Source organism: Pteropus medius, unplaced genomic scaffold, assembly GCF_902729225.1.
Source record: "Pteropus medius unplaced genomic scaffold, Ma_sr-lr_union100, whole genome shotgun sequence".
Classification (NCBI taxonomy): domain Eukaryota; kingdom Metazoa; phylum Chordata; class Mammalia; order Chiroptera; family Pteropodidae; genus Pteropus; species Pteropus medius.
The window spans coordinates 8506058-8533651 of NW_024344371.1; the positions used below are offsets into that span (position 1 = coordinate 8506058).

At 33.7% G+C, this 27594-nt stretch overlaps 1 protein-coding gene across 5 annotated transcripts in view; it reads left to right on the forward strand.

The window, feature by feature from the left end:
• The window catches only part of ARHGAP5 (Rho GTPase activating protein 5), a 68057-nt gene that overhangs the window by 18815 nt on the left and 21648 nt on the right, over window positions 1-27594 (forward strand). For 4 of the 5 annotated variants that reach the window (XM_039870503.1, XM_039870501.1, XM_039870500.1 and 1 more), the window contains one exon: window positions 19573-19720. In XM_039870503.1, coding sequence (XP_039726437.1) covers window positions 19573-19720 — 148 coding nt within the window. The remainder of the gene's footprint in view (window positions 1-19572; window positions 19721-27594) is intronic. The other variant, XM_039870504.1, reaches the window with a different exon arrangement.

The window sequence follows — 27594 nt, forward strand, 5'->3', positions numbered from 1 at the left end:
CCTTAATTGTATTTCTTTATGTTGCTCCATAGTCTTTCAAGTTATACTTTAAGTCATTACATAGTTTTCCATTTAGCAAAAAACCTGATGGTTAGGCTTCGAAGTTTCAAATTTTACTCTCTTTTGTTGCAGTGGCCAATTTGCATAAAAGTATATTCCTTTCGCATTATTTCTTTAGGATTAATGTACAAAAGGCATGAGTATTTCAGTCATTTGATATTTATTATTCCAATATCTCTTTCAGTGTTAATTTCTTAACTGCGAGCACTGTGAGGGGGAAGGAGTCTGCCGAATTGTATTTATGTCCTTAAATTTTAGCATAGTTTCTGATTATAGTTAATGATAACGTTTCCTGAATTGAATTAAATCTCGTGTCTGATTCATCCTACCTAGTCACTTAACTATATTTCATTAATTCTAAAATCTATTTTTTAAAACATTTTTTAAATCTGGGTTTGTCTAACAATTGATGGCATATCATAATTAAAGTAACAGGGTTTTTTTCCTTCCTTTTTTGGAGGTACATAAAATAATGGTGCTGTTTTCAGTCACAGGCATCTTACATTCACTGACTACAGTAATTTATCTTTAATTTTTATTATTCCTAGCCACAAATACAAATGGAAATTAATATCAGACCTAGATTCTCTTCTTCCTCACTTGCAGATGGCTCATATATTTGATTCCGCTCAATACTTCATATAATATACCTCTTTTCATTTGGCGTCAGCCTTTTTCTCACTTGAAGGGATGGTTTGGCTTGAGTTGTATTTATAATCTGCTTTCTGTTGGTTTAACTCAGTAGTCTCAGCTGTCTTACTCTTAGAGTTGTTAGGGAATTTCCTTGCACTTTTATGTTATGTTTTAATTTTTAGATTCATGTATTATAATATTCGAATTATAAGAAAATTAAAGAAATTACATTTTATAAGTGTTTAGATCTGTAAGTAATTTTTTAAATCTGGTGTCACTTAAACATTTAGTTTCTGGGACAAATGGCCTTCCAAAGATAAACATAGGGTACAGTGCAACTTCATACATACAGTTTTGTGCCACAGTTATATTTTAGGGCTTGATATTTTATATATACACAGTGAAATGCCTTGGATCTCTCTGTGGCTAACTATTTTACAGTTATCTATGGTATTTTTCCTTTAAGCATTATAGAAAGGCTGGAGCACTTTATTGCAGCTTAGTTTGCCTAAAAATTATTCTCATAGTGTAAGCTGGACTTGAGTACTTAAAGTTTCTTATGTTTCAATTCAGCAAGTATTCACTAAAAATATGCTTAAGTCTATAAAAAAGCTATTGAAGGATATAAAAAGTTAAAAGACGTGCATCCCTTAAAGAGTTTGAATGTTAGTTTGAGAGACAATGCCTTGAGCTTGGGGCAAGGTTGAAATGTATTACAAGCAATTTAAGGGAGCAAGGAAGCGTAGTGTAATAGTTAAGAGCACATGGTCTAGAGCCAGACTTCGGGATTTGAATCCAGGCTCTGCCATTTACCAGCTGTGTGCGTAACTTCTCTGTACCTCTGTCGAGGAAAATTGAGATAATCATACTTCTTAGGGTTCTTAGTAGAAATAAGTTCACATTGATTTAGAGTGCCTGGCATGTGGTAAATTTGTTAAGTAAAAAAGTATGTATGCTATTTTGAGATAGTATTGTTCAGATATAAATATGAGGGGAATACATGATGAGAGGTCACTATAGAGTGTGTGGCATTAGTTTCATAAAACTTCATGAAAAAGTAAATCATTGGTTTTGAGCATGTTGATTGACTTTTAAGGAGAAAAGGTATTTTAGGTGGGGAAAATCATTTGTACAGAGGCATGAAATTGTGATTAAGCAAGGTGAGATATGATAGGAAACTGTTCTAATTCAAGGTATTGTGAAATTACATTGCATTTTATAAGATTCTGCTAAACCGAATAGCTAATTTAAATCCAAAAGCAGTTAACAGAATCTGAGCAGTAAGGAAAGTTGGTTTGGACTTTGGGTTGCAAGTCAGGAAGAGAGTGCATCAGGTAGTTTAGAGGTTGATGTACACATTCAGTTTTAAAGTGGTAAGGATATTTTTAATCTTTTTTCTTCTCCCCACCTCTTCTTCTTCCTCCTCCTCTTTTTTGTCCCTTTAACATTTCTTTTAATACTGGTTTCGTGTTGATAAAGTCCTTTAGCTTTTTCTTGTCTGAGAGAAATCTGCATTTCTAAAAAGATGTCCAACAATTTTTATACAAGCTAAAATTTGAGAACTACAGTATATTTTTTAATCAAAGTTTGACTATTTACTTGATTTCTTTCAGACCAAGGCGTATGTAGTCATTTTGTCTATTTTTGTAAAGCATGATCAGCATCTAATATAACAGGCCATTATTTTTATGGTTAAAAGATTGAGAACAATATTAAAACCAGTATTTCTTTATCTTTAAGATTTATGTTAAATAAAAATATTTTTTTCTGATTATAAAAGTAATATATGCCCACTGTGAAATATTATGAAAATTCAGGAAATTATAAAATGATAACAATCATCCATGATACTGTTTCCTAGAGATAAGCATTATTTTAATTTTGGTATGTTTACTTCCACTCTCTGTTCCTCCATTTATCCCTCCCTTCTTCCTTCTCTTTGTTTTTCTGGAAAACAACATTTGCAGTTTTTATCCTGCCTTTTTTTTCCCCCACCAAACACATAAACATTTTGTCACATTATTAATTTGTTTTTCACAAACCAAAAAAAATAAAGTGGGATACAGAGGCAAAATGAGAAATCAAAGGTAGAAGTTGATTTTTTTCCTTTTTTTTAATTCCCCTCCCCCCCGCCACTTCCACCCTCACCCCTAACCACAGATGTTGCCATCTCCCTTTTTTTTTTTTTTTTTTAAAGAACTGGATCTCTAAAGCAGGGCATCTCCCCCCACGCATTCGCTGCGGGCACCCGGGGTCTGACGCACCCGGGGTATGATCCGTGGCTCCACTTGGGACGTGAACCCAGGACCTTCTGCGTGTAAAGCAGATGTGCTAACCATTACACTATAGAGCCACCCCCTAGAAGTTGATTTTTAAGAAGACTGGAACTATAGACATACGTCTGGCAAGACATCATCAAAAAGAAAATAAAAAAGAAAAGGCATAAGTCAACACCAAGAATGAAAAGGGAAACATAATTACAGGTAGATAAGATTAAAAAGATAATAGAAAATACTATCAACAATTATAAGTGAACAAATTTGAAAATTTTTAAAAATTAAAATTCTAAAAAAATATAATTTATCTAGAGAGGAAAGCTTTGAATAATCTTGTAACTGTTAAATAAATTGTGAAGTAGTAGTTATATCTTGCCACGAATACTAGGCCCAGATAATTTTTCAGGAGATTTTTCAAGGAACAAATCATTTCAGTGTTATACAAATTGAGAAAATGGAAAGCAGGAGAACACATTCTTTAATTTATTCTCTGAAGTCACCTATCCTTAATTCCAGGATCAGACAAGGATGACATAAGAAAGGAAAACTATAGTCTCATTTTAATTACCAGTGTACGTGCAAACACCCTAAATAAAAGACAAGTCCACAGACCCTTAATTGCAATTCTGAAGTTCAATAACCTCTGAAAATCAAAAATCTGTTTTAGAACTTGGCAGCACAACCTGATTTGACTTGTTTTTGTTGATAAAACCCAATTCAAACTGATGTTAGACTACTTAAAATCATTGTTTATCTTATTTAGAGTGAATATCCATACAGTTTTCTGAAGAAATATTAATGTATTTTGAGTACAGGTTACTAACCCACAATTAGCTGGGAATGTTACATAGTAGACATTTTTTGTACTATACATATGGCTCACAACTAGAAATTTCTAAATTCTAAAATGTATCTTGACCCAAAGATTTTAGATATGGGATTTTGGACATATAATAGCAAAAACATCCAGTAGTCTATAAAAAGCACTTGATAAAATTTAAATGCATGAAAAAGCTGCTGTATTATGAACAGATGATAAACTTTTTTAACTCCAAAAAAAGTATCTAATAAACATCCTTAATGGGGAAATGGATTCCCCTTTCAACCAGGAACAAGGCAAAATGTATACACCATCACCACTTCTTTTCAGTATTATATAGAAATCGTATTCAAAGCAATAAGAAAAATTAAAAGTGTGAGTATTAGAATGGAGGAAACAGAATTGTTATTTTTGGTTGATGTGATTGTGTAAAAACCAAAAAGAAGCTGCAGGTAAATTATTAGTACTGATAAAAGAGTTTGCAGAATAGCTCGATGTAAGATCAGAAATCAGAAGTCAATTGCATCTCTGTACATCAGCAGTGACAACTATATACCATTTACAAAAGCATGGCAGATTATCAAGTGCCTAGAAGTAAAAACATCATATACAAAACTGTATGTATTGAAAGACGTTAAAGACCTAAATAAATGGGAAGCAAGTGCCTTTCTGTTCACAAATATGACATAAAGTTGTTGCTCTTCATACTGCTCTCTGGATTCATTATTGTTTCATTCAAAATATCAAGGGTTTTCAAGAAATTTCACACTGATGCTAATCCATATATGAAAGAGCAGTGAATCTAGAATAGCCAGCACACTTGTGAATAAGAAAGGCAGAGGTGGAATGGTGAAGCTGTGTGTGTGCTTATCCTATCAGATGTAATATGGTCTTGGTTTTTGAATAGGTACATGGACAAATAGAATAGAATAGAGATCTCCAAAACCTCTGGCTTGGAGCTGTCCTTCAACATGGTAGCCGCATGAGGCTATTGAACACTTGAAATGAGGCTGGTGTGATGGTCTATAGGGTGAGAAAAGACTTCCTTGAGAGATGTCATTTAAGTCACAGAAGACGAGGACTTGGAATGGTTAGGGGGGTGGAAGAATAATGCTGAATGAATAGAATGTTCATGTGGTGAGAGGAAATGCAGTATGTTCTTAAAGGAGGTCACTGTGGCTGGTCATTGATTTAAGGCAGAGTTAACATTCTGTAAAGAGCCAGATAATAAATAATTTTAGGGTAATACAGCTGCATAAGCTAAAAACCAGCAGAGTAATACAGCTTTATCAGTGATGATGCTGTTCATGATGTAGAGCATTCGAAATTTACCCGATTTGGTGTTGGAGCGTGGAAATTATACCTGGTTTTAGAGTTCAGGTGCAGATGTAAGTTTGGCAGTTAGATATATGGGTTCTCAGAGGAGAGATCTGAGTTGTAGCTACATATTTAGGAGACAGTGAAGTAGTGATAACAATAGGTGAAATGACCTAGGGAGTGAATTTAAAGTGCCTAACAGAGCGTTGAGAAGGAACTGCCAATGTTGAATGGCCAAGTAGCAAAGATGATCCTTAAGAACAGTAGGTAGAGAATAAGAGTAAACCACTTACCCTTTCTTAGCTGATTGCCTCACCTGTAAATTAGTAATAACAGGTGGTCCCTGACTTAAATGGTTCGACTTAAGATTTTTTGACTTTAGGAAGTGATACACAGTCAGTAGAAACCATACTTCAAATTTTTGAATTTTGATCTTTTCCCAGATTAGTGATATGTGGTATGATACTCATGATGCTGAGTGGTAGTGAGCTACTGCTCCCGAATAGGCATGTGATCACAAGGTAGATGATTGATACTCTACAGTGTACTATGTTGCCAGCAGATTTTGGATATTATGTACTGAGCATGTTTAAGGTAGGGTAGGCTAAACTATGATGTTCAGTAGGTTAGGTATATTAAATGCATTTTTGACTTGAAATATTTTCATTCCACGATGGGTTTATCAGGATGTAACCCCATCATAAATTGAGGATCATCTGTATAATACTTCCTTTGGAATTGTGCTAGAAATTGGAACTGTGTTTCAAGTACCTGGCATAAGTGGTGCTTAATAGCTCCTATTGTAGTGTGCATCAGGCCTTGAAATATCCCAGTGTATTCTTCCTGTATTTCAGAACAGTCCTGTGTCCCATTTGCTAGATTAGTTTCTGACTCATTTTTTAAGTAAGCCTATGATTTCTGAGTTTATGCACTTTTTACCTTTTTTTTTTCTCTAAGAGAAAAGTTCATTCTGTTTACCTTCATTCTTTGATTCCAAGATGGGAGCCGCAGTCTAGGAATCTTTCCTCAGTCATGCAATCTTTCCTCAGTCATTTGAGCATTAGTGGCATCTAAGGAAGGCTCAGAGATCTGTTTCTCTTAAACTAGTCTTAGTTGTCATTCTTGCCAATCAGAGAAGGCTTTATGCTTGTCTTTAATTTTGTACTCAAAAATGAATTTAGTATTAGTTATGGGAAGAAAATCTCCAAGACATTTCTTTATTACAACCATGAGTGAGAATTATTTTTTTAATTTTTACCCATTTATACATGTAAATACTTCTACATAGATGAAATCTCATAAAATGATATTTAACCTCTACTATATACGTTGTTTTGATTTTTTAGTCTATTACAGTGGAAAAAATGAAGAGCTGGTTGTGACCCGCTGAATTGATTTTATAACCTATAGCTGTTTGAAAAACAGTGCTTTAAGAGAATAAACTGAATGAGAAAATTTTAGTTATATTGATAAAATTGCCGGTGTTTTAACATCTATTCAAAGAGTGAGGTACCTATGTTGAAGCTAGTTTGTTTTCTGTATCTATTTCGGGGCTATCTTACTAAAATATTGGTCCATTTCCGAGTAAGCTGGTATTCTGATGATTTTCATTTTCAGCTTTTTAAATTGTTTTCCTATCTTCTTTCCCGGACCTGAATTTTTTCAACTTCTTAGTTGTATTAGCAACTACAAATTCCTATTTCATTCTCAAATGTTCTGTCCAGTCCATATGTATTTTACTGCTCCCTTCTTACTAAATAACACAATCAAATAGTGTGTTAGAAGATTCTAATGTTTTATCCATTGTAATAGGATTTGGAGCCTGTTTGGGGAAGAATACCAGAGTTAGGTATGTTTTCTTTAAAAACTGAAGAGATCTCTGTATGTATGTATTGAGTCACAAGGTGTTAATTTAATATTAGTAAATAGTGAATTGATACCATGGTATTAATGTGGTAGATCTTTTAGAATATAGTAAATCTTGGGTTTAGAATTATTCGACTTCCAACTTCTGGAACTTCAGTCTTTATTAACTAAAATTCTTTTTAAAATACTGTTAACCAAACAGTGATAACCAGAATTTCCTTTTGATCCGTAAATTGTTCATTGAGATAAAAGTAAGGAAATATGTGAAAACATGTCTGTATTGAACTGTTGTTTGTCTATATCAAAATGCATAAGTTATAGGGTAAGTACTTTTAGTTTCTGGTGCTGGTTATATCAATTTATGGTGTTATACATGTATGGATATATAATGTAAGTATTTTTACTATTATGTCTTCTGTGATGTCCATTTGACCATGATTTATTACTTTGCAAATTCAGATCGAAATGTAACTAGTAGTCAGTTTTTAAAGTATATTTCTGATTCCTGTATTCCCTTGAGACAATTTAAATGGCGTGTCGGTGGTATGCTTGTTTTCACTAATTTAAAAGCCAAATATAAACTTTTTCATTGTGGCTTTCTATTCAGACTTGATTTTTTCCTCCCTTAGCTTTCATAGCAGCATATTATTGAATGTTTAGCAAAAGCTGGCATAACATAAGTTATTGAAATTACTCTTTATTTCTGCAGCATGTTAATTTTAATTCTTAAATTTAATTCTTAAAATATATTTAGTTAATGTATCAAGGAGACACTTAACTCGTATAACCTAAGAGTTGTGTTCTTATTATAATTTTATATCAGTGTATAATTGTTACTATTGTAAAACTTATAGGTAAGTTTATAGGGTTGTCAATTTTATGTGCTCCAAAATGACATGTTGTCTCAATCCAAGGAGAGTTATTTCTACAATAGGTACAGTTTTGTGATTTATAGTCCTGTAATGTTTTCTTGTCTTGCAAACTGATATTTTGAAAGAGGCTTCAAGAAAATGGGACTTAATCTATTACTGTGTAAAAAGAACCCCTGGTAGAAGGAACACTGCTTTTTAAAAGCAGTAATTTTTGATATTTCCAGTTCTTAGAGCAAAATATAAGGGTGTGACAAAAGTGAGCTTGTGATTTTAGCTAACTTTGTCCAAGTAAAAGGTACATACTTTGTGTAAAATGTTTTGAACTTTTTAAAAATTGTCCATAGCCTTTAAAAATCTGAACACAGGTTTGAGTATTTTCCCTGGAAAAATGCACATGCACAAAATTTTATTGGAATTTTGAGGGTTACATATACTTCCTAAGCTGTGGACTCTTAGCTTAAGATCCTCTGTTGATGTTAGGGAGGAGGAAGACACTCTATTCTTTACTGGTGTTCTGATTGGCAACCAGTAGAGTAACAGAGTTGGAAACAGATGAGATGGAAGCGGAGAGAGAAACAGTTATTTTTAAGAAGGATATGCTGAGTATGATAGAAAACTTATTTTCATTCGAATATATTTTAAAATACATATTTTGGGAAGCTGAGAAGAAATCCACTGATTATTCACTTGAATAGCTAAGTGTTTTGCTAGGACCCTCTAACAGATGAGGTGACTTTAGGTGTAGTTTTTTGTTCATAAACTTGTTAATGGCATCAATAAAATACATGCCGGGTATATGTCAAAATGCTTAAGAGGAAGATGTTGTCTTAGAGATGAATCAGTGCTAGAACCAGTTTGTCTGTTAGTGCATACAAGAACCCAGACCACATTTATTTACCCTCAGTTATTTTCTTTTTCCTCTTTTCACCTGGTATTAGCTTAAGGATGTCAAAGAGCCTCACAACATCCCTGATTTTCAAAGTGTGTTTGGACTCTCATCCAGCACCTATAGCTTTTATAGACTTTTACAAAAAGAGTTAAGTATACCTCCTTCATGGAGTCCGGGCTCCCACAAAAGCCTTCTTTCTTATTCTTATGCTATAATGGAACTCTTCCCACCTAAAGTAATCACCCTGTAGTAGTAGTATTGCTTTGTAGTTTAATAAATTTTGTTTTTCTTCCTACATCATAAGCTTGTTGAGGGCACTTATGATTACCATTTATATTTGTGTGCCTTGCGGTAGTGTATCTCAATCTTGAGTTATGTATTGACCTATTTTAAAGTTAAAATTCTCAGACTTCCCAAAACTTGAGTTCTTGACCCTTGTTTTTATTGGCTTAGCACACTGGTTCTCAATCAGGGTCACTTTTGCTTTACATGAAGCATCTCACTAATGTCTGGAGACATTTTTGGTTGTTAACTGGGGTGGAGGTTGTTAACTAGGATGGAGAGTTGCTACTGGTACCTATTGGGTAGAGGCTAGGGATTCTCTGAAGCCACCTAAAATTTATAGATGATATCCCACAACAAAGGATTATACAACCCACAATGTCAGTAATACTGAAGTTGAGAAACCCTGTATAGCAGAATGTGGTTTTTAAGGAAAAACATAGGTTTGTACCTCCTCATTAGGAAATGCAGGTTTTTCCTCATACATCATAGATTTTACTTCCCAATTTTCACCATAATTGGGTAAGCATATATTTTCAGAAAGGAGCTACTGTAAGCCAAAGCTGCGTGCTTATCACTGTTTGTCCTACTTAGCTGATCTGTGTTCTGCTGTAAAATATATTTTCATTTTATTTTCATAGTCTGAGGTTGTCATAACTTATTACAATGACTTTTAAAAAAATCATTTTAATGTGAGATAATTGTAGATTGACATGCCATTGTAAGAGAGATCCCATGTACTTTTTGCCCAGTTTCTCACAAAGGTAACATCTTGGAACGTTATAATACAATATTATGGTAAGGATATTTACATTAATATGATCCAGTAAGGGTGTTGACATTAATATGATTCCCCAGTTTTACTTTATACTCATTTGTGTGTTTGTATTTAGTTCTCTGTAATTTTTCACATTTAGGTTTCTGTGTCTACCACCATAGTCAAGGTGCAAAACAATTCTGTCACCACCAGATCCCTCTGGTTGTCCTTTTATAACCATACCCTTCCTTTTCCTCATTCCCTTCTATATGTAACCCTTGGCAACCACTGATTTGTTATAATTTTGCCAGTTCCAGAATGTTCTATAAGTGAGATCATACCATATGTAACTTTCTGGAATTGATTTTGTTTATTCAGTATAATTCCCTCAAGATTCAGTCAAGTCATATAAATCAATAGTTTTTCCCTTTTTATTGCCGAATAATATTCCATGTATAGGGATAGCATAGTTTTTTTTAACCTGTTGAAGGAAATCTGTTGTTTCTAGTTTGGGACTATTATGAATAAAATTGCTATGAAAAATTGAGTGTAGATTTTTATATAAACAAGCTTTCATAAATGCCCAAGAGTGCAATTGCTGGGTTGGTAATTTCATATTTAGTTTTATAAGAAACTGCCAAACTGTTTTCCAGAGTGAGTGTGCTATTTTAAATTCCCACTGGAATTGATAGTGCAGAAACTTAAGTTTCTGTGTCTTCTGTTCACCCTTGCTTCAAACCATTCTTTTATGTTGCTTCCTGGGGGCTGTTACTAATAGAAGTGCCTAATCTCTCTCTACAAAATATATTTATAGTATTTGTATAAAGTTCAGATTTCTTAGGCATCTAAAGCCATTTGCAATGTGGCCCTTGCCTACCTTTCTGCCCTCATTATTCATTCCTATACATACTTTTTCCAGGTGTGTTGAAAGACATGCAAAATGGTAGCTATCTCAAAACTGTCATGATGATTAGATTATGCAAATAATATTACCAAGTGCCTAATATCTAGTAAAGCAGTAAATAAATGGCAGTTTCTAGTATTTTTTGAGTACTTATGCTGACATATAGTAGACACCCAAATGTTTAGATGAGTAAATGATTTACAGATTAGATTCTAAATTCCTGAAATGTTCCTGACTTCATTTCTTCCTTTATAAGTTCATCTCTCCCTTTATAACTTCATTTCTTCCTTTATAACTTTCGAAGTTTGAGTTTAGGCCTTAAATCCAATTATTTTGACACTTAATCATATACTATTTTATATGAATGATTAATTAAACGGTAATGAGATGTTTTTTCTTCATAATAGATTATCTGTTTCTTGAGGGCATTTAACTTCCGCTGATTTTGTATCCTGCACAGTACCTAGCTTGATGCTATGCACATATTAAGTGCTTATTTCTTACACACTGTCAAAAGTATATCACTTTCTATCCAAATGAATTTACATAGAATTGGCCATTTAATTCTTGTAATATTTTGTATGGATCCTAATTTTATTATGTTTGGATGCTTAAGCTTAGGTACACCTATAGGGTGACTTTCATTGGAATGAAATAGTAGGTATAATGAAACTGCATAAACTAAATAAACCACCAATACTTTGTATATTTGTTAACAGTAATATTATATGGTAAATGCTTTCTTTGGTTCCTGTTTGTAATTATGTTTGTTTCTGTCTGTGTTTTCTGAGCCTCTACCACATGCTAGACATTGTGCCAGGTACAGGTACCAAAAATGGGGAAAAAAATGAATGTATTCTAGATAGTACTTGGGAAGTCATGCCAACAGGGCTTCTTATACATTCACTGTGGAGAGTAAAGGAAAAAGGAAAATCAAGGTTGGCTCCTAGACTTATGATTTAAGCAACTGGGTAAGTTTACTAAGATAGTGGTGACTGAAGGTGAAGAGTTTCAGGCCGGATGGAATCAAGACATCTGTTTGTGCTTTTTATGTTGTGTTTAAAATATCTAGATTGACATCCCAGTGGAAATATAAAAGTTAGATATATAATCTGGTATATATCTTAGTTATCAGAATGTAAAAGGATTTAAAGCTATGAGATTAGATAAATTCATCTAAGGGGAGAGTACAGCTAGAGAAGAAGGGAGGACTCAACTGTTTGTGAGTAGATGGGGGGAAAGTTGTAGGCACATGAAACTGGAAAAGGAATTCTTGGTGAGTAAAGAGGAAAAACTAGTAGAGTAGTGAGTGCTATGGAAACTGAGAGGAAGTAGTAGTCAAGAAAAAATGTTGCTGAGAGCTCAAGAAAGATAAGTTACTTTTTGATTTGATAGTGCAGAAATATTTGATCTTGACAAGCAATTTAGTAGAATGGAAGAGAAAGCCAGATGGAAATAGGTTGAAGAATGAATGGAATGAAAAGTAAGGATAGTAGATGTAGATGACATTTTCAAGTTTGTGAAAGGGAGCAAGAATTGGGACGGTAACTAGAGGTCAGTATGGGATCAAAGGAAGGTTTTTGTGTTTTTTAAAATGAGAGCTATTAGAGAGTACTTATACATTCATAAGAATGACCCAGGAGAGGGACAAATTGAATATGTAGGGGAAAAGGGATGGGGAATAGGGGTAACTTTATAGTTGAAAAGCTTTTTGCCTTGAAGACAACTCCAGTATTAATATTGCTCTTTTAAAAACAAGAAATCATGACTTTTCCCATCCTTTAGAAAATCTTTATTAAATTTATTTTGCTGACATTGGTTAATTATAGGTTTCAAGTGTACAGTTCTATAATACTTCATCTGTGTATTTCATTATATGTTCACCACCTAAAATCAAATTTTCTTCTGTTACCATATAGTTGATCCTCTTCACCTTTGTCTGCCTCTCCCCCATCTCCCTTTCCCTCCGGTAACCACCATACATTTGTCTGTGTCTATGAAGTTTTGTCTGTCTTATTTGTTCATTTGTTACTTTCAGTTTTATAGCCCACACATCCAACTTATTTTGCTTAGCATGATATTAAGATCCATACATGTCACAAATGACAGTATTTCCTTTTTTTATGGCTGAGTATTAGTTCATTGTATATACGTACCACATCTTCTTTATTTAGTCATCTATCATAGGATACTTTAGTTGTTTCCACGAATAATGCTGCAGTGAACAAAGGGGTATCCTTACAAAAAAATGTTTTCAGAATTTTCAGGTAGATAACCCAGAAGAAGTTATATGGTAACTATATAACTGGGTCATATGGTAACTATATTCTTAGTTTTTCAAGGAACCTCCATACTGTTTTTATAGTGGCTGTACCAATTTATATTCCCATCAGCAGTATATGAGGGTTCCCTTTACTCCACAACCTCTCTCAACATTTGTTATTACTTGTGTTGTTGATAATAGCCATTCTAACAGGTGTGTGAGTGGTAGCATATTGCGGTTTTGATTTGCATTTCCCTGACAGCTAGTGAAGTTGAGCATCTTTTCATATATCTGTTGGCCATTCGTATGTCATCTTTGGAGAATTGTCAGTTCAGGTCCTCTGCTCAGTTTTTAATTGGATTATTTTTGTTGCTGTTGAGTTATGTGAGTTCTGTTTATATTTTGGATATTAACCCTATATCGGAGGTGTGGTTTGCACATATCTTTTCCCATTTAGTTGGTTGCCTTTTTATTTCGTTGATGGTTTCTTTTCTGTAGAAGCTTTTTAGTTTGATATAGTCCCATTCATTTATTTTTGCTTTTACTTCTCTTGCTTTTGAGGTCAAATTTATAAAATTCTTAGACTGGGGTCCATAAGTTTATTACCTATGTTTTCTTTTGTATATTGTTCCAAGTCTTATATTTAGGTCTTTGATCCATTTTGAGTTAATTTTTGTATATCGTGACAAATAGCAGTCTAGTTTAATTCTTTTGCATGTGGTTTTCCAATTTCCCTAGCACTATTTATTGAAGAGGCCTATTTTCTCCATTGTATGTTTTTTGGCTCCTTTATCAAAAATTATTTGCCTATATGTATGTGGGTTTATTTCTGGGCTCTCAATTACGTTCCATTGTTCTTCTGTGTGTATTTTTCTGCCAACATCATGCTGTTTTGATTATTGTTGCTTCAGAGTATAACTTGAAGTTAGGGAATGTGATAGTTGCAGCTTTGTTCTTTTTTTCTCAGGATTATTTTGGCTATCTGGGGTCTTTTGTAGTTCCATACAAATGTGATGGGTTTTTTTGTTCTATTTCTTTAAAAAATGCCCTTCTTTTATTTTTGACTCTTAAGAGTCTCTTTGTGTAAGGCATGTGGTTAGTCAGATTTAGGTTTATACCAAGTCTGAGAATCTTTTAGCTGATATTTTTCCATTTCTATTTATTTTTATAAGTTTTAGTTGGCTTTTTTCTAGTTTTCTCTAGTCTTCATCAGTAGCAAAAACAAACAAAAATAATAGAAAAAGGGACTATTTGTGTGCTGCTTTTATTTTTAAATTTGAACCCCTGTTTTAGTTTATCATTCTAACCCTCCCCCAATAGTACATCATGTTACCATGTCATGCATTAGCACAATTACATCATCTCTTATATACCCCTTCCCACACTTTAGGGTAGGTTGAGGCTTTTGGTTCTGGTCAGTTATCAAATTATTTTTACATTTTGTAGCTTTATCCACAAAATTGTAGATTACATTCTATTTAACTGCCATATCATTGAAACTTATGAAACTTAGAATTAGTTTTATGTTTAATTGTATACAATGTTCATTCTTAATGTTTTTCAAAGCACAGATTCTCCAAATATTAGTTCTTTATTATTGACAATGTTTTATCATGTGTTTAAGATTTTTCAGTTTGGGAGTGCTGTATTTTAATTATTAATTATTACATATTTGAGAACTTTAAAAGAAATCTGTAGGTGCTTGTTATACACAGCTGTGTGATATATTGGCTAAGTAAACGATTCTTGACACATCCTTTTCCCATGAACATTCCTATAGACGAGTCTTCTGTCTTTCCAGTTTTCCTGAAAACTTTGAGGCTAGCTTGGTATTTTTCCTCCAGTGTTGGTGATTGGTTTCTTCTGCCTGGATGCATTTAAGTTTGTTTGAAGCTTACTGAGTTCAGTATGGTATGTCTGTAACTTGATGGTTCACCCCTATTTGTTGTTTATCTTTCCTACTACATGGTGAGATTAGTCTGCAAATTTTTATTATTTCAGAAGAGATCTTGAGTATGTTTGTACTTATTTATTTTTCACAGGCAGTATTCCAGATATTTGGAGTTGGTTGACAAACAGAGCAGATAAAAATCCCTGCCCTTGTGTAGAGCTTAAATTGTATCAGGGAGGCACAAAAATAATAATACATGAGTAAATTATATAGAGTTGTGGGTAGTGAAAGCAGTGTAAGAGGGATTGGGAGTACTGGACAGGAGCTAAAGGAAGACAGGCAGTAAGAGTGTAGTTTTTAATAAGGTGGTCACTTTAGACCTCATTGAGAAGGCAAATGGAACAGCCATTGCCAAGGTCCTAAGTCAGGAGCATGTCTGGCATGTTAAAGAAGCAAATAAGCCATATGGCAGCAACAAGGGAGTAAATGAGGAAAGTAGAGGAAAATGGAGTCAGAATTTATAAAAGCAGAGTTCAACGCATGCAGATTGTGTATGGCCTTGCAGGCCATTACTTGTGAAGCCAGAATTTTGCTTTATTGAGAATGGTCTCTAGGAGATGGTGGTAGAAGCAGGGAGTGTGGATTGAGGATCTAGATGTGTGAAATGATGATAGCTTTGTGGACCAGGGAGTTAGTAGTGAAATTGGTTAAGTAGTAGTTAGATTCTATATCTAATACATTTGCTTAACAGTTGGGAAGTCTAGAGTTCAGGAGAAAAAGCTGAGCAGGAAGTATTAACTTGGGTTACCAGCAAATGGATAACATTACTAAGATGTTGAATGTAAATGTTTAGAAAAAAAGACAATCAAGGACTGAGGCCTGGAGTATTCACATTACAAAGTTGGTGAGGAGGGGTCAGCAAAGAAGACTAATAAGGGGAGAGCAAGTGGCATAATAGAGGTGGTCTGAAAGTCCAGTAGAGTGACTGCTGAAAGGTCAGGTAAGATAAGTGCCGATAGCTAATTATTGCAACAATCATTGGTGACCTTAATTAGAACATATTTAGTGGAGGATGAGGGCGATAGACTAGTTTGAGTGCATTCAAGAGAGAATGAATGGAGAAGAATTAGAGACCTCTAGTATAGATGACTTCTGCAGAGTTTTGTCAGCAAAAAAGAGTAGTATAGGGCAAGTAGCTAAAACGGAGAGAAAAACTGAGCCTTTTTAAATGGGGGCAGAAGTATTTTTTTGGCATTGTGTCATAGGAATGGTACAATGGAAAGGTGAACTCTGATGATCTTTGCCACTTTATTTTGATCTTTTTAATCATATTTATGAGTCTTTTACGAAAGAGATTTTCATTTCTTTAATGGATTTTTTTCTTCATTTTCTTTACATTTCACCTTCTGTTTCTCATTTCTTCTTTAATCTTTTATTTCAAGAATCTCAAATTTCAGAGAATAGAGAAGTCCATATTTTCTTGTTTCCCGGATTGGTTCTTTGAAAGCTTTGTCAGTTGCTTTTTTCTACTTAAGATTTCTTCAATTTGTTGGTTACAAATGAAGCAGTTGAGTATTGTGTTTTGTCAGTGTTATTCATTATAGTATTGAGGGTAGTGCTTAGATGCCCTGGTTGTGTTGCTGATATTACTGAAGTGAGAGAGCAATTTCTGGAAAGAGATATTTATTTACCTTTTCCTGGTCCTATTTACTTATACTAGTGATTGTTTTTAATATCTCCTGGACATCTAATTGATAATATTGTTTATATTATTTGTGAGTGGAATGCTTATTTTACTGTGGATATACTTTTGCAGACATGAGATTAGCTTAATTGGCCAGAAAGAAAGACCATGCCATTTGCATTTAAGTGGAAATTAAGAGATGTATGAATGTGGTAATAAATCAAAAATTGGATTATCATAAACCAGATCTTGTTTTCCGACTGGCACAATTATTTAATTGGGGGCTTCATTTCTAACTAATGGTTGATCATATGCTATAGATATAAATGACCAAATAACCATACTCCTCATCCTTCTTGCATTTCAGAGAATCTTGATGGCATTTTTATAGCAGTTGTAATAATCTAGCTTCAGATGGTTTAATTTATGAAATAGATATTAAATCCTATAAATCATTTTGAATTGGTATAAATTTATAGCTAAAGATCAGCAACTCTTAACCCAGGAGAGTGTATGTCATAATTATGTAGAGTTATTCAGAATTCACGTTTTAAAAGAACTCTCTGAAATGATTTTGTTGCTTAAGAACTATCACTTACAGAAAAAAGGAATCGAATACATATTTTCCATCATAAAATCTCATCCAAGAATGTCTAATCCAAACTTTTTCTGCATAGAATTTTTAGTGTCAATTTGTAGAGAAAGTACTAAAGTCACATAAGCTTTTTATGTCTCGTTCCACGCCCACCCCCCCCAGCCCACCCCGCCCCAGGATAACTTGACTATCAGGGCAGTTCTGTTAATAAATTACCCCTTTAGAGTTTGCCAGAATTTCCATGCTCTAAGCCACTTAGCTTTTCATTACCTTGGATTGCTAGCTCTGTCTGAATCTTGGTGTAATTACAGAATTAAATAACTTGCTCTTGTAACTTTATGGACCTTGGGGGATATTCCCTGAGAGAGAGAGTATGTTAGAGAGTCTTCATTATTTTGCTTCCCTGTCTCTCCAATTTTAGTAAAGTATCAAGGGCTTCTTAGATAAAGTTTATACTTTCCTCTCCCTTGTTACCCCAACTGTGGTAAGGGTAGAATGACTTCAGAGTCATCTGACAGTTTAGATTGGTTCCTAAAGGGCAGTATTGAAAAGAATATCTCTAAAGAGTTGATGGGAACAGTTAGGACTAGCTAGCTTACTTAAAACTTTGTATTCTTTAGGTGACATTGTAGACTGTTAAAATCTTTTTATCTCTTCATTCCTGTTGCTCCTGTCATAGGCTAGACATTGCTGTTTTCGTTACTCTGCCTAAGTAATCTTCACCATTGTATTATCGCTCTCAAAAAAGCATACATCTTTGTTTCAGTTTTTACTTTCGTAATCAAATGGTGCAGCTAGCAGTTTGCAGGCTAGAATGTACCTTAGTGCTCTTGAGAAAGAGGACTCAGCCAGTGTATTTTCTTATACATTGTTCTGTTTTGGTGGTGGTGGTGGTAGTGAAAGGATCATTTAAGTAGTTAAGGATCCACACTACTTGATTTGATGGGGTGGTTCTTGAGCCAGATCAGACACTCCAGTGCTTCGTTGGCAACATTCCAGACATCTAGTTATATTGTAGGTCAGGGGTCCCCAGCCCCCAGGTTGTGGACCAGTATTGGTCCGTGGTCCAGTACTGGTCTGTGATCTGTTGGGAACTGGGCTGTACAGCAGGAAGCGAGTGAGCAAAGCTTCATCTATATTTGCAGCGGCTCCCCAGTGCTAGCATCACCACCTCAACTCCACCTCAGATCATCAGGCATTAGATTGTCGTAGGAGCACCCGTCTCAACCAAAAAGATTGAGGACCTCTGGACTGTATGTAATCTTTATCACCAGGGAATAATAAGTATATGAGGATTAAGAAGTTGGATTTCATGAGCTCTGGAGGTTTTTTAGGTGGGGCAACCTAAAATTGAAATGAAGAAAGGACTTAATTATTCAGGATATTCAGAGACTTGGAAGAGTATATTGGGGGTCCATCCAAAGGAGAGACTCCTCCTGAAGGAATAGGAAGTTAAGATGAAGATTATTGCTTTAGGCATTGAAAGCTCTGCCTGTGTTTCCTCCTGTTTGTAAGTCAGTAATGATTATGACAAATATGAATAGGTTTGTTATTTATATCAGAGAAAAGACAAATTTATAGATAAAATTAGGCTGAAAACAGAATAAGAGTTGTCAATGAAAATGCTCTAACATTGTCAAATTTCTGAATTGAACTTCCTTATTTTCCTATATTTTAGAGATTCTCAACTGGGGGTGCACAATAGAATCATTCGTGAAGACGTGTATACTATGTCCTACTCCAGAAAGACTGACTCAGATCTCCTCAATGGTTGATTTCCAGACAATACTTCCTTAGGCTTTTGAGATGTTTACTCTCTGGTTTAGGACCCATTTTCTCCCAGTGCTAGATGGAAGTTAAATTCTGATAATTCTTATATAATTTTTCATTTGCAATTGTGAGAATGTTTTGTCTATGACCTAAGAAAATTATCTTTAATTAAGAAATAGAGTCAGTAGATAGGAAGGAAATGGGAAAATGAGAAGGGACAAATGACGGGATTAAAAGTTTATAGCTTCATTGTATAATCAGTAGTTAAAGCTATATTATGTTCTTACAAATATAGCTATGCACAAAAACTCACTTGACTTGCCCCAAAGACCAAATAAAATTTAACAGATCGCACCTAAAGTTAATCGAGCATTGTTTACTCTTAGTTTTTCCTTTGTGTTGCATTGAAAACGACCTTTTCTAACCTCCCTAACTATTCAGTTTCCTATTATTTTCCAAAAAGAACATTTTTTAAAGTCAGCCATTTTTTCTCTGTTCACTTTGTCTCGTTCCATTACTCACAAGTTGTTGCTTCTAGCAGAATTTATTTAATGAGTCCCATATTGATGAGCATGGTGGGATGTACCATTTAAATATTTCTTTTGTTACAAAATGTGTATTTACATTTCTTAATACTAATATTCTAAAGGAAATAAATTTTAATAGTTTTAACTTGACTATGTTTTTTAACAGCAGAAAAAGAAAACTAAGAACTTCAATCCGCCAACACGTAGAAACTGGGAAAGTAATTACTTTGGGATGCCCCTCCAAGATCTGGTTACAGCTGAGAAGCCCATACCACTATTTGTTGAAAAGTGTGTGGAATTCATTGAAGATACAGGTAGGATAGAAGTATCAATCCAAGAGATTTGATTTAAAATTTCATTTTTGCTACACCAACAGTTGGTCAAATGTTCATGATTCATTAAAGCTAAGTTTTGAAAGAGGTATATAGTTCTCATTAGAGTTGATTATCTTGAGTATTAACTCTAGATGTAACCACCAGATATATGAAAGTTTTGTTGTTGGCCAGTAATGCTCTTATCGGACTTCTCTTTAATAAATGGCTAAGCCAAGTGTGAAAATGTTGGACTTACCTTATTCTGGAATGTAGACTAACTTTATTATGCTACTTAATCATACCTGTTAACTACTAGTATTCTAGTTGAAATAGCCTATATCATCTTTCTCTCATTAATAAGTGTTAATTTTTGGGCCTACATTTGGATATACCTGTAGTCCTTTGTTTTTCTTTCAACAAAATGTGTAATAGGCATATTTCTTGTCTATATTCTTTAGCATTCAGTAGAAATGCAAAGGTCCTTATAATTTTAGCTTCCCACTTTGGGCTTAAAGAATTTTTATTTTCCTCTAGTAATATAATTAGGACTTACGGGAATGACTGGGAAGTTAGAAAATACTTTAGTGATTAGGGAATAACAATAAGTAATAGATAGCATTTTGTACATTTATTTTCATGATTAAAAATGTTTCTTGAATATTTTGATGGTAGTTGAGTGATTTAGTTTGAGGAGAATGAATGAATTCCAAGTATAAAAAAATAAAGGAATTTTAGTCTAATTTTTAGCACAATTTGAATTAGTTCAGTCAACTCACAGATAATTTATATATTTAAGCGCTTCCTTAGAAGTATACTTGAGGTACTGTAAGACCATAAGAATAGTTTTACATAAAATTCAAGCTAGTTCTTTTGTTGTTGTTTGATTTTATTATTGATTAATATTAATCAGTTTTAGCAGAAATTCCCACTTGCTTAAGAGTTCAATATCAAATTCTCAATATGCACTGTAGCACAGCCATCTTCTATTTTAGGCTCAACTTGTAGTAATGTACATATATATTAGATACCTATTAAAAGTTGTACTTCATTGTTTATAGGTTCTTAGACATAGTGATATAAACAAGTAGTACTTTTATTGTTATAATCAGCACTCTTGTTTAAAAAACTAAACTTTTTTTTTTTAAAGAAACCCAAAGAAAATATTATGACTTGAAAAATCAATTTTATTGGTATAATTTACATACAGTAAAACTTACCAGTTTTAATTGTTCAGTAGTATGAGTTTTGATAACTCTATAGTCATGGAAATACCACTACAGTCATGATTCAGAACATTTTCATTACTCCAAAAAGCATTAAGTGTTTCATCATTAAGTATAATGTTAGCTGTTGGTTTTTTGTAGATGCTCTTTATCAAGTTGAGTAGTACCCTTTTATTCCTAGTTTGTTGCATTTTTATCCAAAATGGATGTTGATTTTTGTCAGGTGATTTTTGTGCATCTATTGAGGTGATCTAATTCTTTTAGCAGGGGGAGATAGACGGAGTAAAGGGAGTCAAATATGTGACGGAAAGAAATCTAACTATGGGAAGTGAACACACAGTATAAATATATATGTGCCTTACTATTAAAGTGTACAGCTGAAACTTATTGGATTCTGTTAACCAATGTAACCATAAAAAAAAAATAATTAATTTAAAAAATAAAGTCTGTTTATATGGTGACATGTTAATTGATCTTCAAATGTTGATAACCTTGCCATCCCTGGGATAAACACCACTTGATCTTAATGTTTTGTCTTTTTTATGTATCCCTGGATTCAGTTTACTAAAATGTTATTAAGGATTTCTGCATCCTGAGGGATACTGGTCTGTAGTTTTCTTGCTATGTCTTTGTCTGGTTTTGGTATCACAGTAAAGCTGGCATTATAGACTATTTTCTGGAAAAGTTTGGATAGAATCGATAACATTTCTTTCTTAAATTTTAGTGGAATTCAGTGAAACTACTTGAACCCGAAATTTTGTTTGTAGGAGGATTTAACAATGGATTAAATTCCTTTAATAGATAGAGGGTTGTCCAGATTTTTGATTTCTTCTTGAGTAAACATCGTTTTTTTTGTTGTTTTTTTTGTTTGTTTTTTGCCTCTTTTTGAGGAGTTTGTCCGTTTTATCCAATTTGGCATAAGGTTGTTTATAAAATTTATTTTAATGCATGTAATATATCTAATGATGTCTTGTTTTTGGTATTACTAATTTGTGTCTTTTTTTCTTTCTTGTTAGAGGTTTACCAGTTTAATTTATCTTTTCAAAGATCCAACTTTTGGTTTTGTTTTTTCTCTCATTCATTTTTTAATTCATTGAATTCTTTTTATTTCCTTTCTGCTTTCATTTGGTTTCTTTGTAGTTTTTTAAAAGCCTAGATTAATGATTTGACCAACTTTTCTGCTGTATTTGTTAATGTTTTCTTCACATTATTTTTGTTGCATGCCACAGATTTTGATATTTTGCTTTCATTTCCATTCAATTCAGAATAGTTTGTAATTTCTCTTTTGATTTTTAAAATTCAACTCTTTGGCTATCATGTTTTATTTTTAAACATTTTCCAGATTACTTTTCTGTATTCATTTCTAGTTTAATTTCTATTGCAATTGGAAAATAGTTTGATTTCAGTGTAAGTTTATTTAGATTTGTTTTATAGCCCAGAATATGATCTATTTTAAAGGATGTTCCATGGGACCTTGGACAGAATGTTTATTAAGCTGTTGAGTGAAGAGTTCTAAAAATATCAGATCAAGTTCTTTTGGAGTATTGATCAAGTCTTGTATATCCTTACTGATTTTCTTGTTGGCTTGTTTTTTTAAAGAGTACCGTTGAACATGTAGATATCTGTTTCTCCTTTCAGTTCTGTTGGATTTCGCTTCATGTGTTTTGAAATTCTGGTAGTTGTGTATATATTTACAATTATGTCTTCTCTGTGAACTGACCTATTATTATGAAGCATTCTCCATTCTCTTTATGGTTTATAATAGTCTTTGTTTGGGAGTCTACTTTGTCTAATATTAATATAGCCAGTGATATTTTGTTTTGAGTAGTGTTTATTTGATATATCTTTTCTATCCTTTTTTTTTTATCCTTTCTGTATCTTTATATTTAATGTAGTTTCTTGTAGATAAAAATATCATTTGGTCTGACAATCCACTTGTTTTCATTGGAGTGTTTATTAGATCAATTGCTTTAATGTACTTATCAGTATAATTCGTTTTAAGTCTCTCACTTTGTTTTTATTTTCTTTTTGTCCCCATGTGGTCTTTATTCTTTTTTTCTTCTTTTCCTTTTTTCCATTGAATTAATTGAATATTTTTAATTCTCTTTCTAATATCAAGTTATTAGTTTTATCTGTTTCTTAGGGTGCTCTGTAATTTGAAATATACATCTTTAATCACAGTTCATCTTCAAAAAATATTACACCACCATAATGTGTAGTTTAAGAACCTCGTAACAGTATATTTAACCCTCCTATCCCTTGTTCTGTTGTTGTACATTTTAATTCTACAATATCTTTTAAACATTACAGGACATAATTTTTGCTTTAAACAGGTAATTATCCTCATTTTTAAAAGATATTTTTGTAGATAATAAGTCTTTACATAATAGCTTTATTGAAATGTAATTCATATACTCTACAATTCATCTATTTAAAGTGTGTGGTCCAGTGGTGTTTTAATATATTCACAGAGTTGTGTAGCAGTCAGCACAATCAATCTTAGAGCATTGTCATCATCCCCAAAAGGAACCCCATCCTATTAAGCAGTCATTCCATGTTTCTCATAGCTACCCACCCCCTTAACTCACCCCCTTAACTTTATGTCTCTATAGATTTACCTGTCCTGGTCTTTTGTGCCTGGCTTTTTTCATTTAACAAATTTTCAAGGCTCTTTCATATTGTAGCATCTATCAGTATTCCATTTTTATTGAATAATTTTCCATTGATGAACATTTGGATTTTTTCAAATTTTTGACTGTTGATAATATTGGTGCTGTGAACATTCCTATACCAGTTTCTGTGCGGACATGTTTTTCATTTCTCTTGAGTATGTACCTTGAAGTGGAATTGCTTTCCATTTTAATTGGTATACAATAATATATTAGTTTCAGTTGTACAGCATAGTGATAGAGGTCTATATAACTCAAAGTGATCACCTCCACTAAATCTAGTACCCCTCTTCCCCATATATAATTACATTAACTGTTTTCCTTATGCTGCACTTTATATCTCCATGACTGTTTTGTATCTGTCCGTTTGTATTTCTTAATCCCTTTGCCCTTTTTCACCTCTTTCCCAACCCCCTTGCATTTAGTAGCTCTCAAAATATTCTCTGTATCTATGAGTTTATTTCCATTTTTGTTGTTGTTTATTGTTCTTTAGATTCCACATGTACATGAAATCATGCGATATTTGACTTTATCTGACTTGTTTCATTCAGCGCAATACCCTCTAGGTCCATCAAAGCAATATCTTTTCTCATCTCCTTTCTTTTAGTCAGTATGTGTCTTTTAATCTGGAGTCTCTTGTAGGCAGCATAAGTAGGGATCTTGTTTTCTTATCTGTTCAGCCACTGTTTCTTTTGGTTGGAGCACTTAATTCTTTTCCATTTGAGGTACTTGTTGATAGGAATTTAGTTGTTACCATTCTTTATTCCTGTTTTTGATACATGTGTTTTTTTTTTTTCTTAAGTCTTTCCAACATTTCCTAGAATACCAGCTTGGCGTTGATAAATTCCTTTAGCTTATTTTTGTCTGGGAAGCTCTAAATGATAACTTTGCTGGATAGAGTATTCTTGGTTGTAGATCCTGGGTTTTCATCATGTTGAATATTTTGGGCTCAACAGAGGAACAATGGAAACCGCTGGCACTTCTGCCTGGGAGAGAGCCTTGCCTCCGGCCCTCACTCAGACAATTCAGTGTCCCCTTGTAAGTCCCTGGTGCCCCCGTGAAGCTGACCCAGTGCTGGTACTCAAGAGTGAACAGCTCTGTCACCGCGCAAGTTCACTTGCAGACGTGGCCCATTTAAGAGGTGTCTGCAGCTGCTGCTACTGTAGTCTCTGTCCCACTTAGCCGCTGGGGACCGGGCAGCCTCATGTCTTCGCCCCCTCTCACTTTCTATCGCTGCAGGTTGATTAATTATTTCTCTTCCTAGTTGTAGTGCTTCTGTTCATCTAGATCCTAGGTGACTTTGCTGTTTGCTCCATGTTTCTATCACAACTTTGATTTGGTCGCAGCAGGGATGAGCAAAGCCTCTATCATCTGCACCAATTTTTTTTACAGTCTCTCTCCTCTCTTTTGATTATAGCCATCCTAGCGGGTGCGAAGTGATATATAATTTTGATTTGCACTTCCCTGATGACTCATGATGTGGAGTATATTTTCAAGTGGTTATTAACTATTTGTCTATCTTTTTTGAGAAATATCTCTTCAGATCCTTTGCCCATTTTTAAATTGAGTTGTCTTATTGTTGAGCTTAAGAGCTCTATATATTCTGGATACTAGTTGCTTTCAGATATGATTTGCAAAACTCATCTGTGGGTTGTCTTTCATAATTCCTCGATGGTATCGTTTGAAGCACAAAAGTTGTAAATATCAATGTTCAGATTTTTTTTTTAAATTTTGGTACTGTCTGCACATTATCATATTTAAGAAGATTTTGCCTAATCCAAGATCACAAACATTTATTCCTATATATTCTTTTAAGAGTTTTATGCTGTTAGCTTTTACATTTAGGTCTATGATCCATTTTGAGGTAATTTTGGTATGTGGTACAAGGAAGGGTTCCAACTTGTTCTTTTACGTGTAGGTATCCATTGTCCACGTATCATTTATTGAAATGCCTTGGTATTTTGAAAATCAATTTACCATAATTGTGAGTGTTTCTAGACTTTAACTTTTATTCTGTTGATCCATATACCTATCCATATATGCCAGTAGCACTTGGTTTTCATTACCGTAGCTTTGTAGTAAGTTTTAAAATCAAGTAGTATTGAATCCTCCGACTTTATTCATCTGAATATGTTTGATCCTCTTCTTGACTTGCTTGTAAATTTGTTTTGTGAGATCCAGAGCAGTTTTTAATCTAGTTTTTATTTAGACCTAAAATAAGGTATAAGAACTTAAATTAACCCAAAGTCTTGCTTGTTAAAAGATCTTAAAGAATAGAACTTGAGCTATTCTCAGCCTCTGGCCTCAAGAAGTTTCCTCTCATACATGTGCAGTATTAAACCAAAGACTCTGGGAAGTTTTCTGCATATCTCTGAGGCTCTTAATGTATCTTTCCCTTTTTTTTTTTTTTTTTGGTACTCTGCCCTACAAATTCTAGTCTTATTCTTTCTGAACTCCTATCTCCATCTTCTGAACTCTGGTAGACCATTCTGCTCTGATGGGATTCCACCTCTCTGTACTACTATCTAAAAACTGTCTCTAGTCACTAATTTTGGGCAGACAATTTAACTTACTTGCTTCTTTTTCCTAACAGGTCACAGTTTTGAGCTACCTGTGTTTCAATGTATGGAAACTTGTTTCATATAATTTTTCCAGGTTTTAGTTGTTTGCTAAAGTAGGACAGTTTCTATAGCATTTAATCCTTCATGGTGGAATCAGATGTGCCAATAGAAGTTTTTATAATAAGTGCTATATAATAAGTTATGTTAAGTTTCTGTTGGGAAATGACCCTTGAAATATTACTATAAATGTAAAGTAGAAAGAGGTAGTGTGGAGGAGACTGAAAAGAAAGGGAACACTAGGCCTCTCAGGAATTAGGGTGTGATAATACTAATAGATATGGGGTTAAAGGAAGACTCAAAAATGCCTTTCAGATTGCTGTATTAGAGTGACAGTAAGTGGTGTATCAGTAATGATAATAAAAATCATGGTATGAAAAGTAGATTAGACATTTTGATAATGTATTTATATTATGTGCACATTAAATCTTAAGGTACCTGTGAGATATCCATTTAAAAGCCCAAGACTTGGTTGAACATATTATGGTTACAGATCTGCTAAAAATGGTTTGGTCTTAAGATTTGGGTAATCGCCATTGTATAGATATTAATGTAAGCTATGTGTTGATGAAATTGAGGGCAAACAGTGAGAAAAAAAAGTTCATAACGCAAATAGGCTCTACAAAAGAGTAGAGTCCTAAAACACTAAGGAGAGAATTTTTTTTAATAAGAAGGAAGCATGGTTATCAGCATTGAATTTACACAGGTCAGGTGACTTAAGATTATACTTTTTAAAAACATTTTCATTGAGGCACAATTCATATAATATAAAATTAACCACTTTATACGACTGTGAACTGGCATGCAGTACGTGTACAGTGTTGTGTTACCACCCTCTTATCTAGTTCCAGAGATTTTCATCACCTCCAAGAAAATTTCGTACCGTTTAAGCAATTACTCCCTTCACTAGTACCCTCATGCCCCAGCATCTGGCAACTACCAACCTGCTTTCTGTTTCTATGGATTTACTTATTCTGGATGTTTCATATAAATGGAATCATATATGTGACCTTTTGTCTGGCTTCTGTCACTTCACATAATGTTTTTGAGTTTCATCTATATTCTAGGATGTGTCATTGTATGGATATCCACCACATTTTGTTTATTTCTTCATCATTTGGTAGCATTTGGTTTGTTTCTCTTTGGCTGTTGCGATAAGTGCTGCTATGAACACGTACAAATATTTGTTCGAGTACCTGTTTCCAGTTCTTTTGGATACATACCCGGTAATGAAATGGTGGGTCACATAGTAATTCTATGTTTAACTTTTTGAGAAACTGTCAAACTGTTTTCTACAGTGGATGCAGCATTTTACATTTCCATCAGCAATGTGCAAAGGTTAAAATTTGTCCACCTCCTTACCA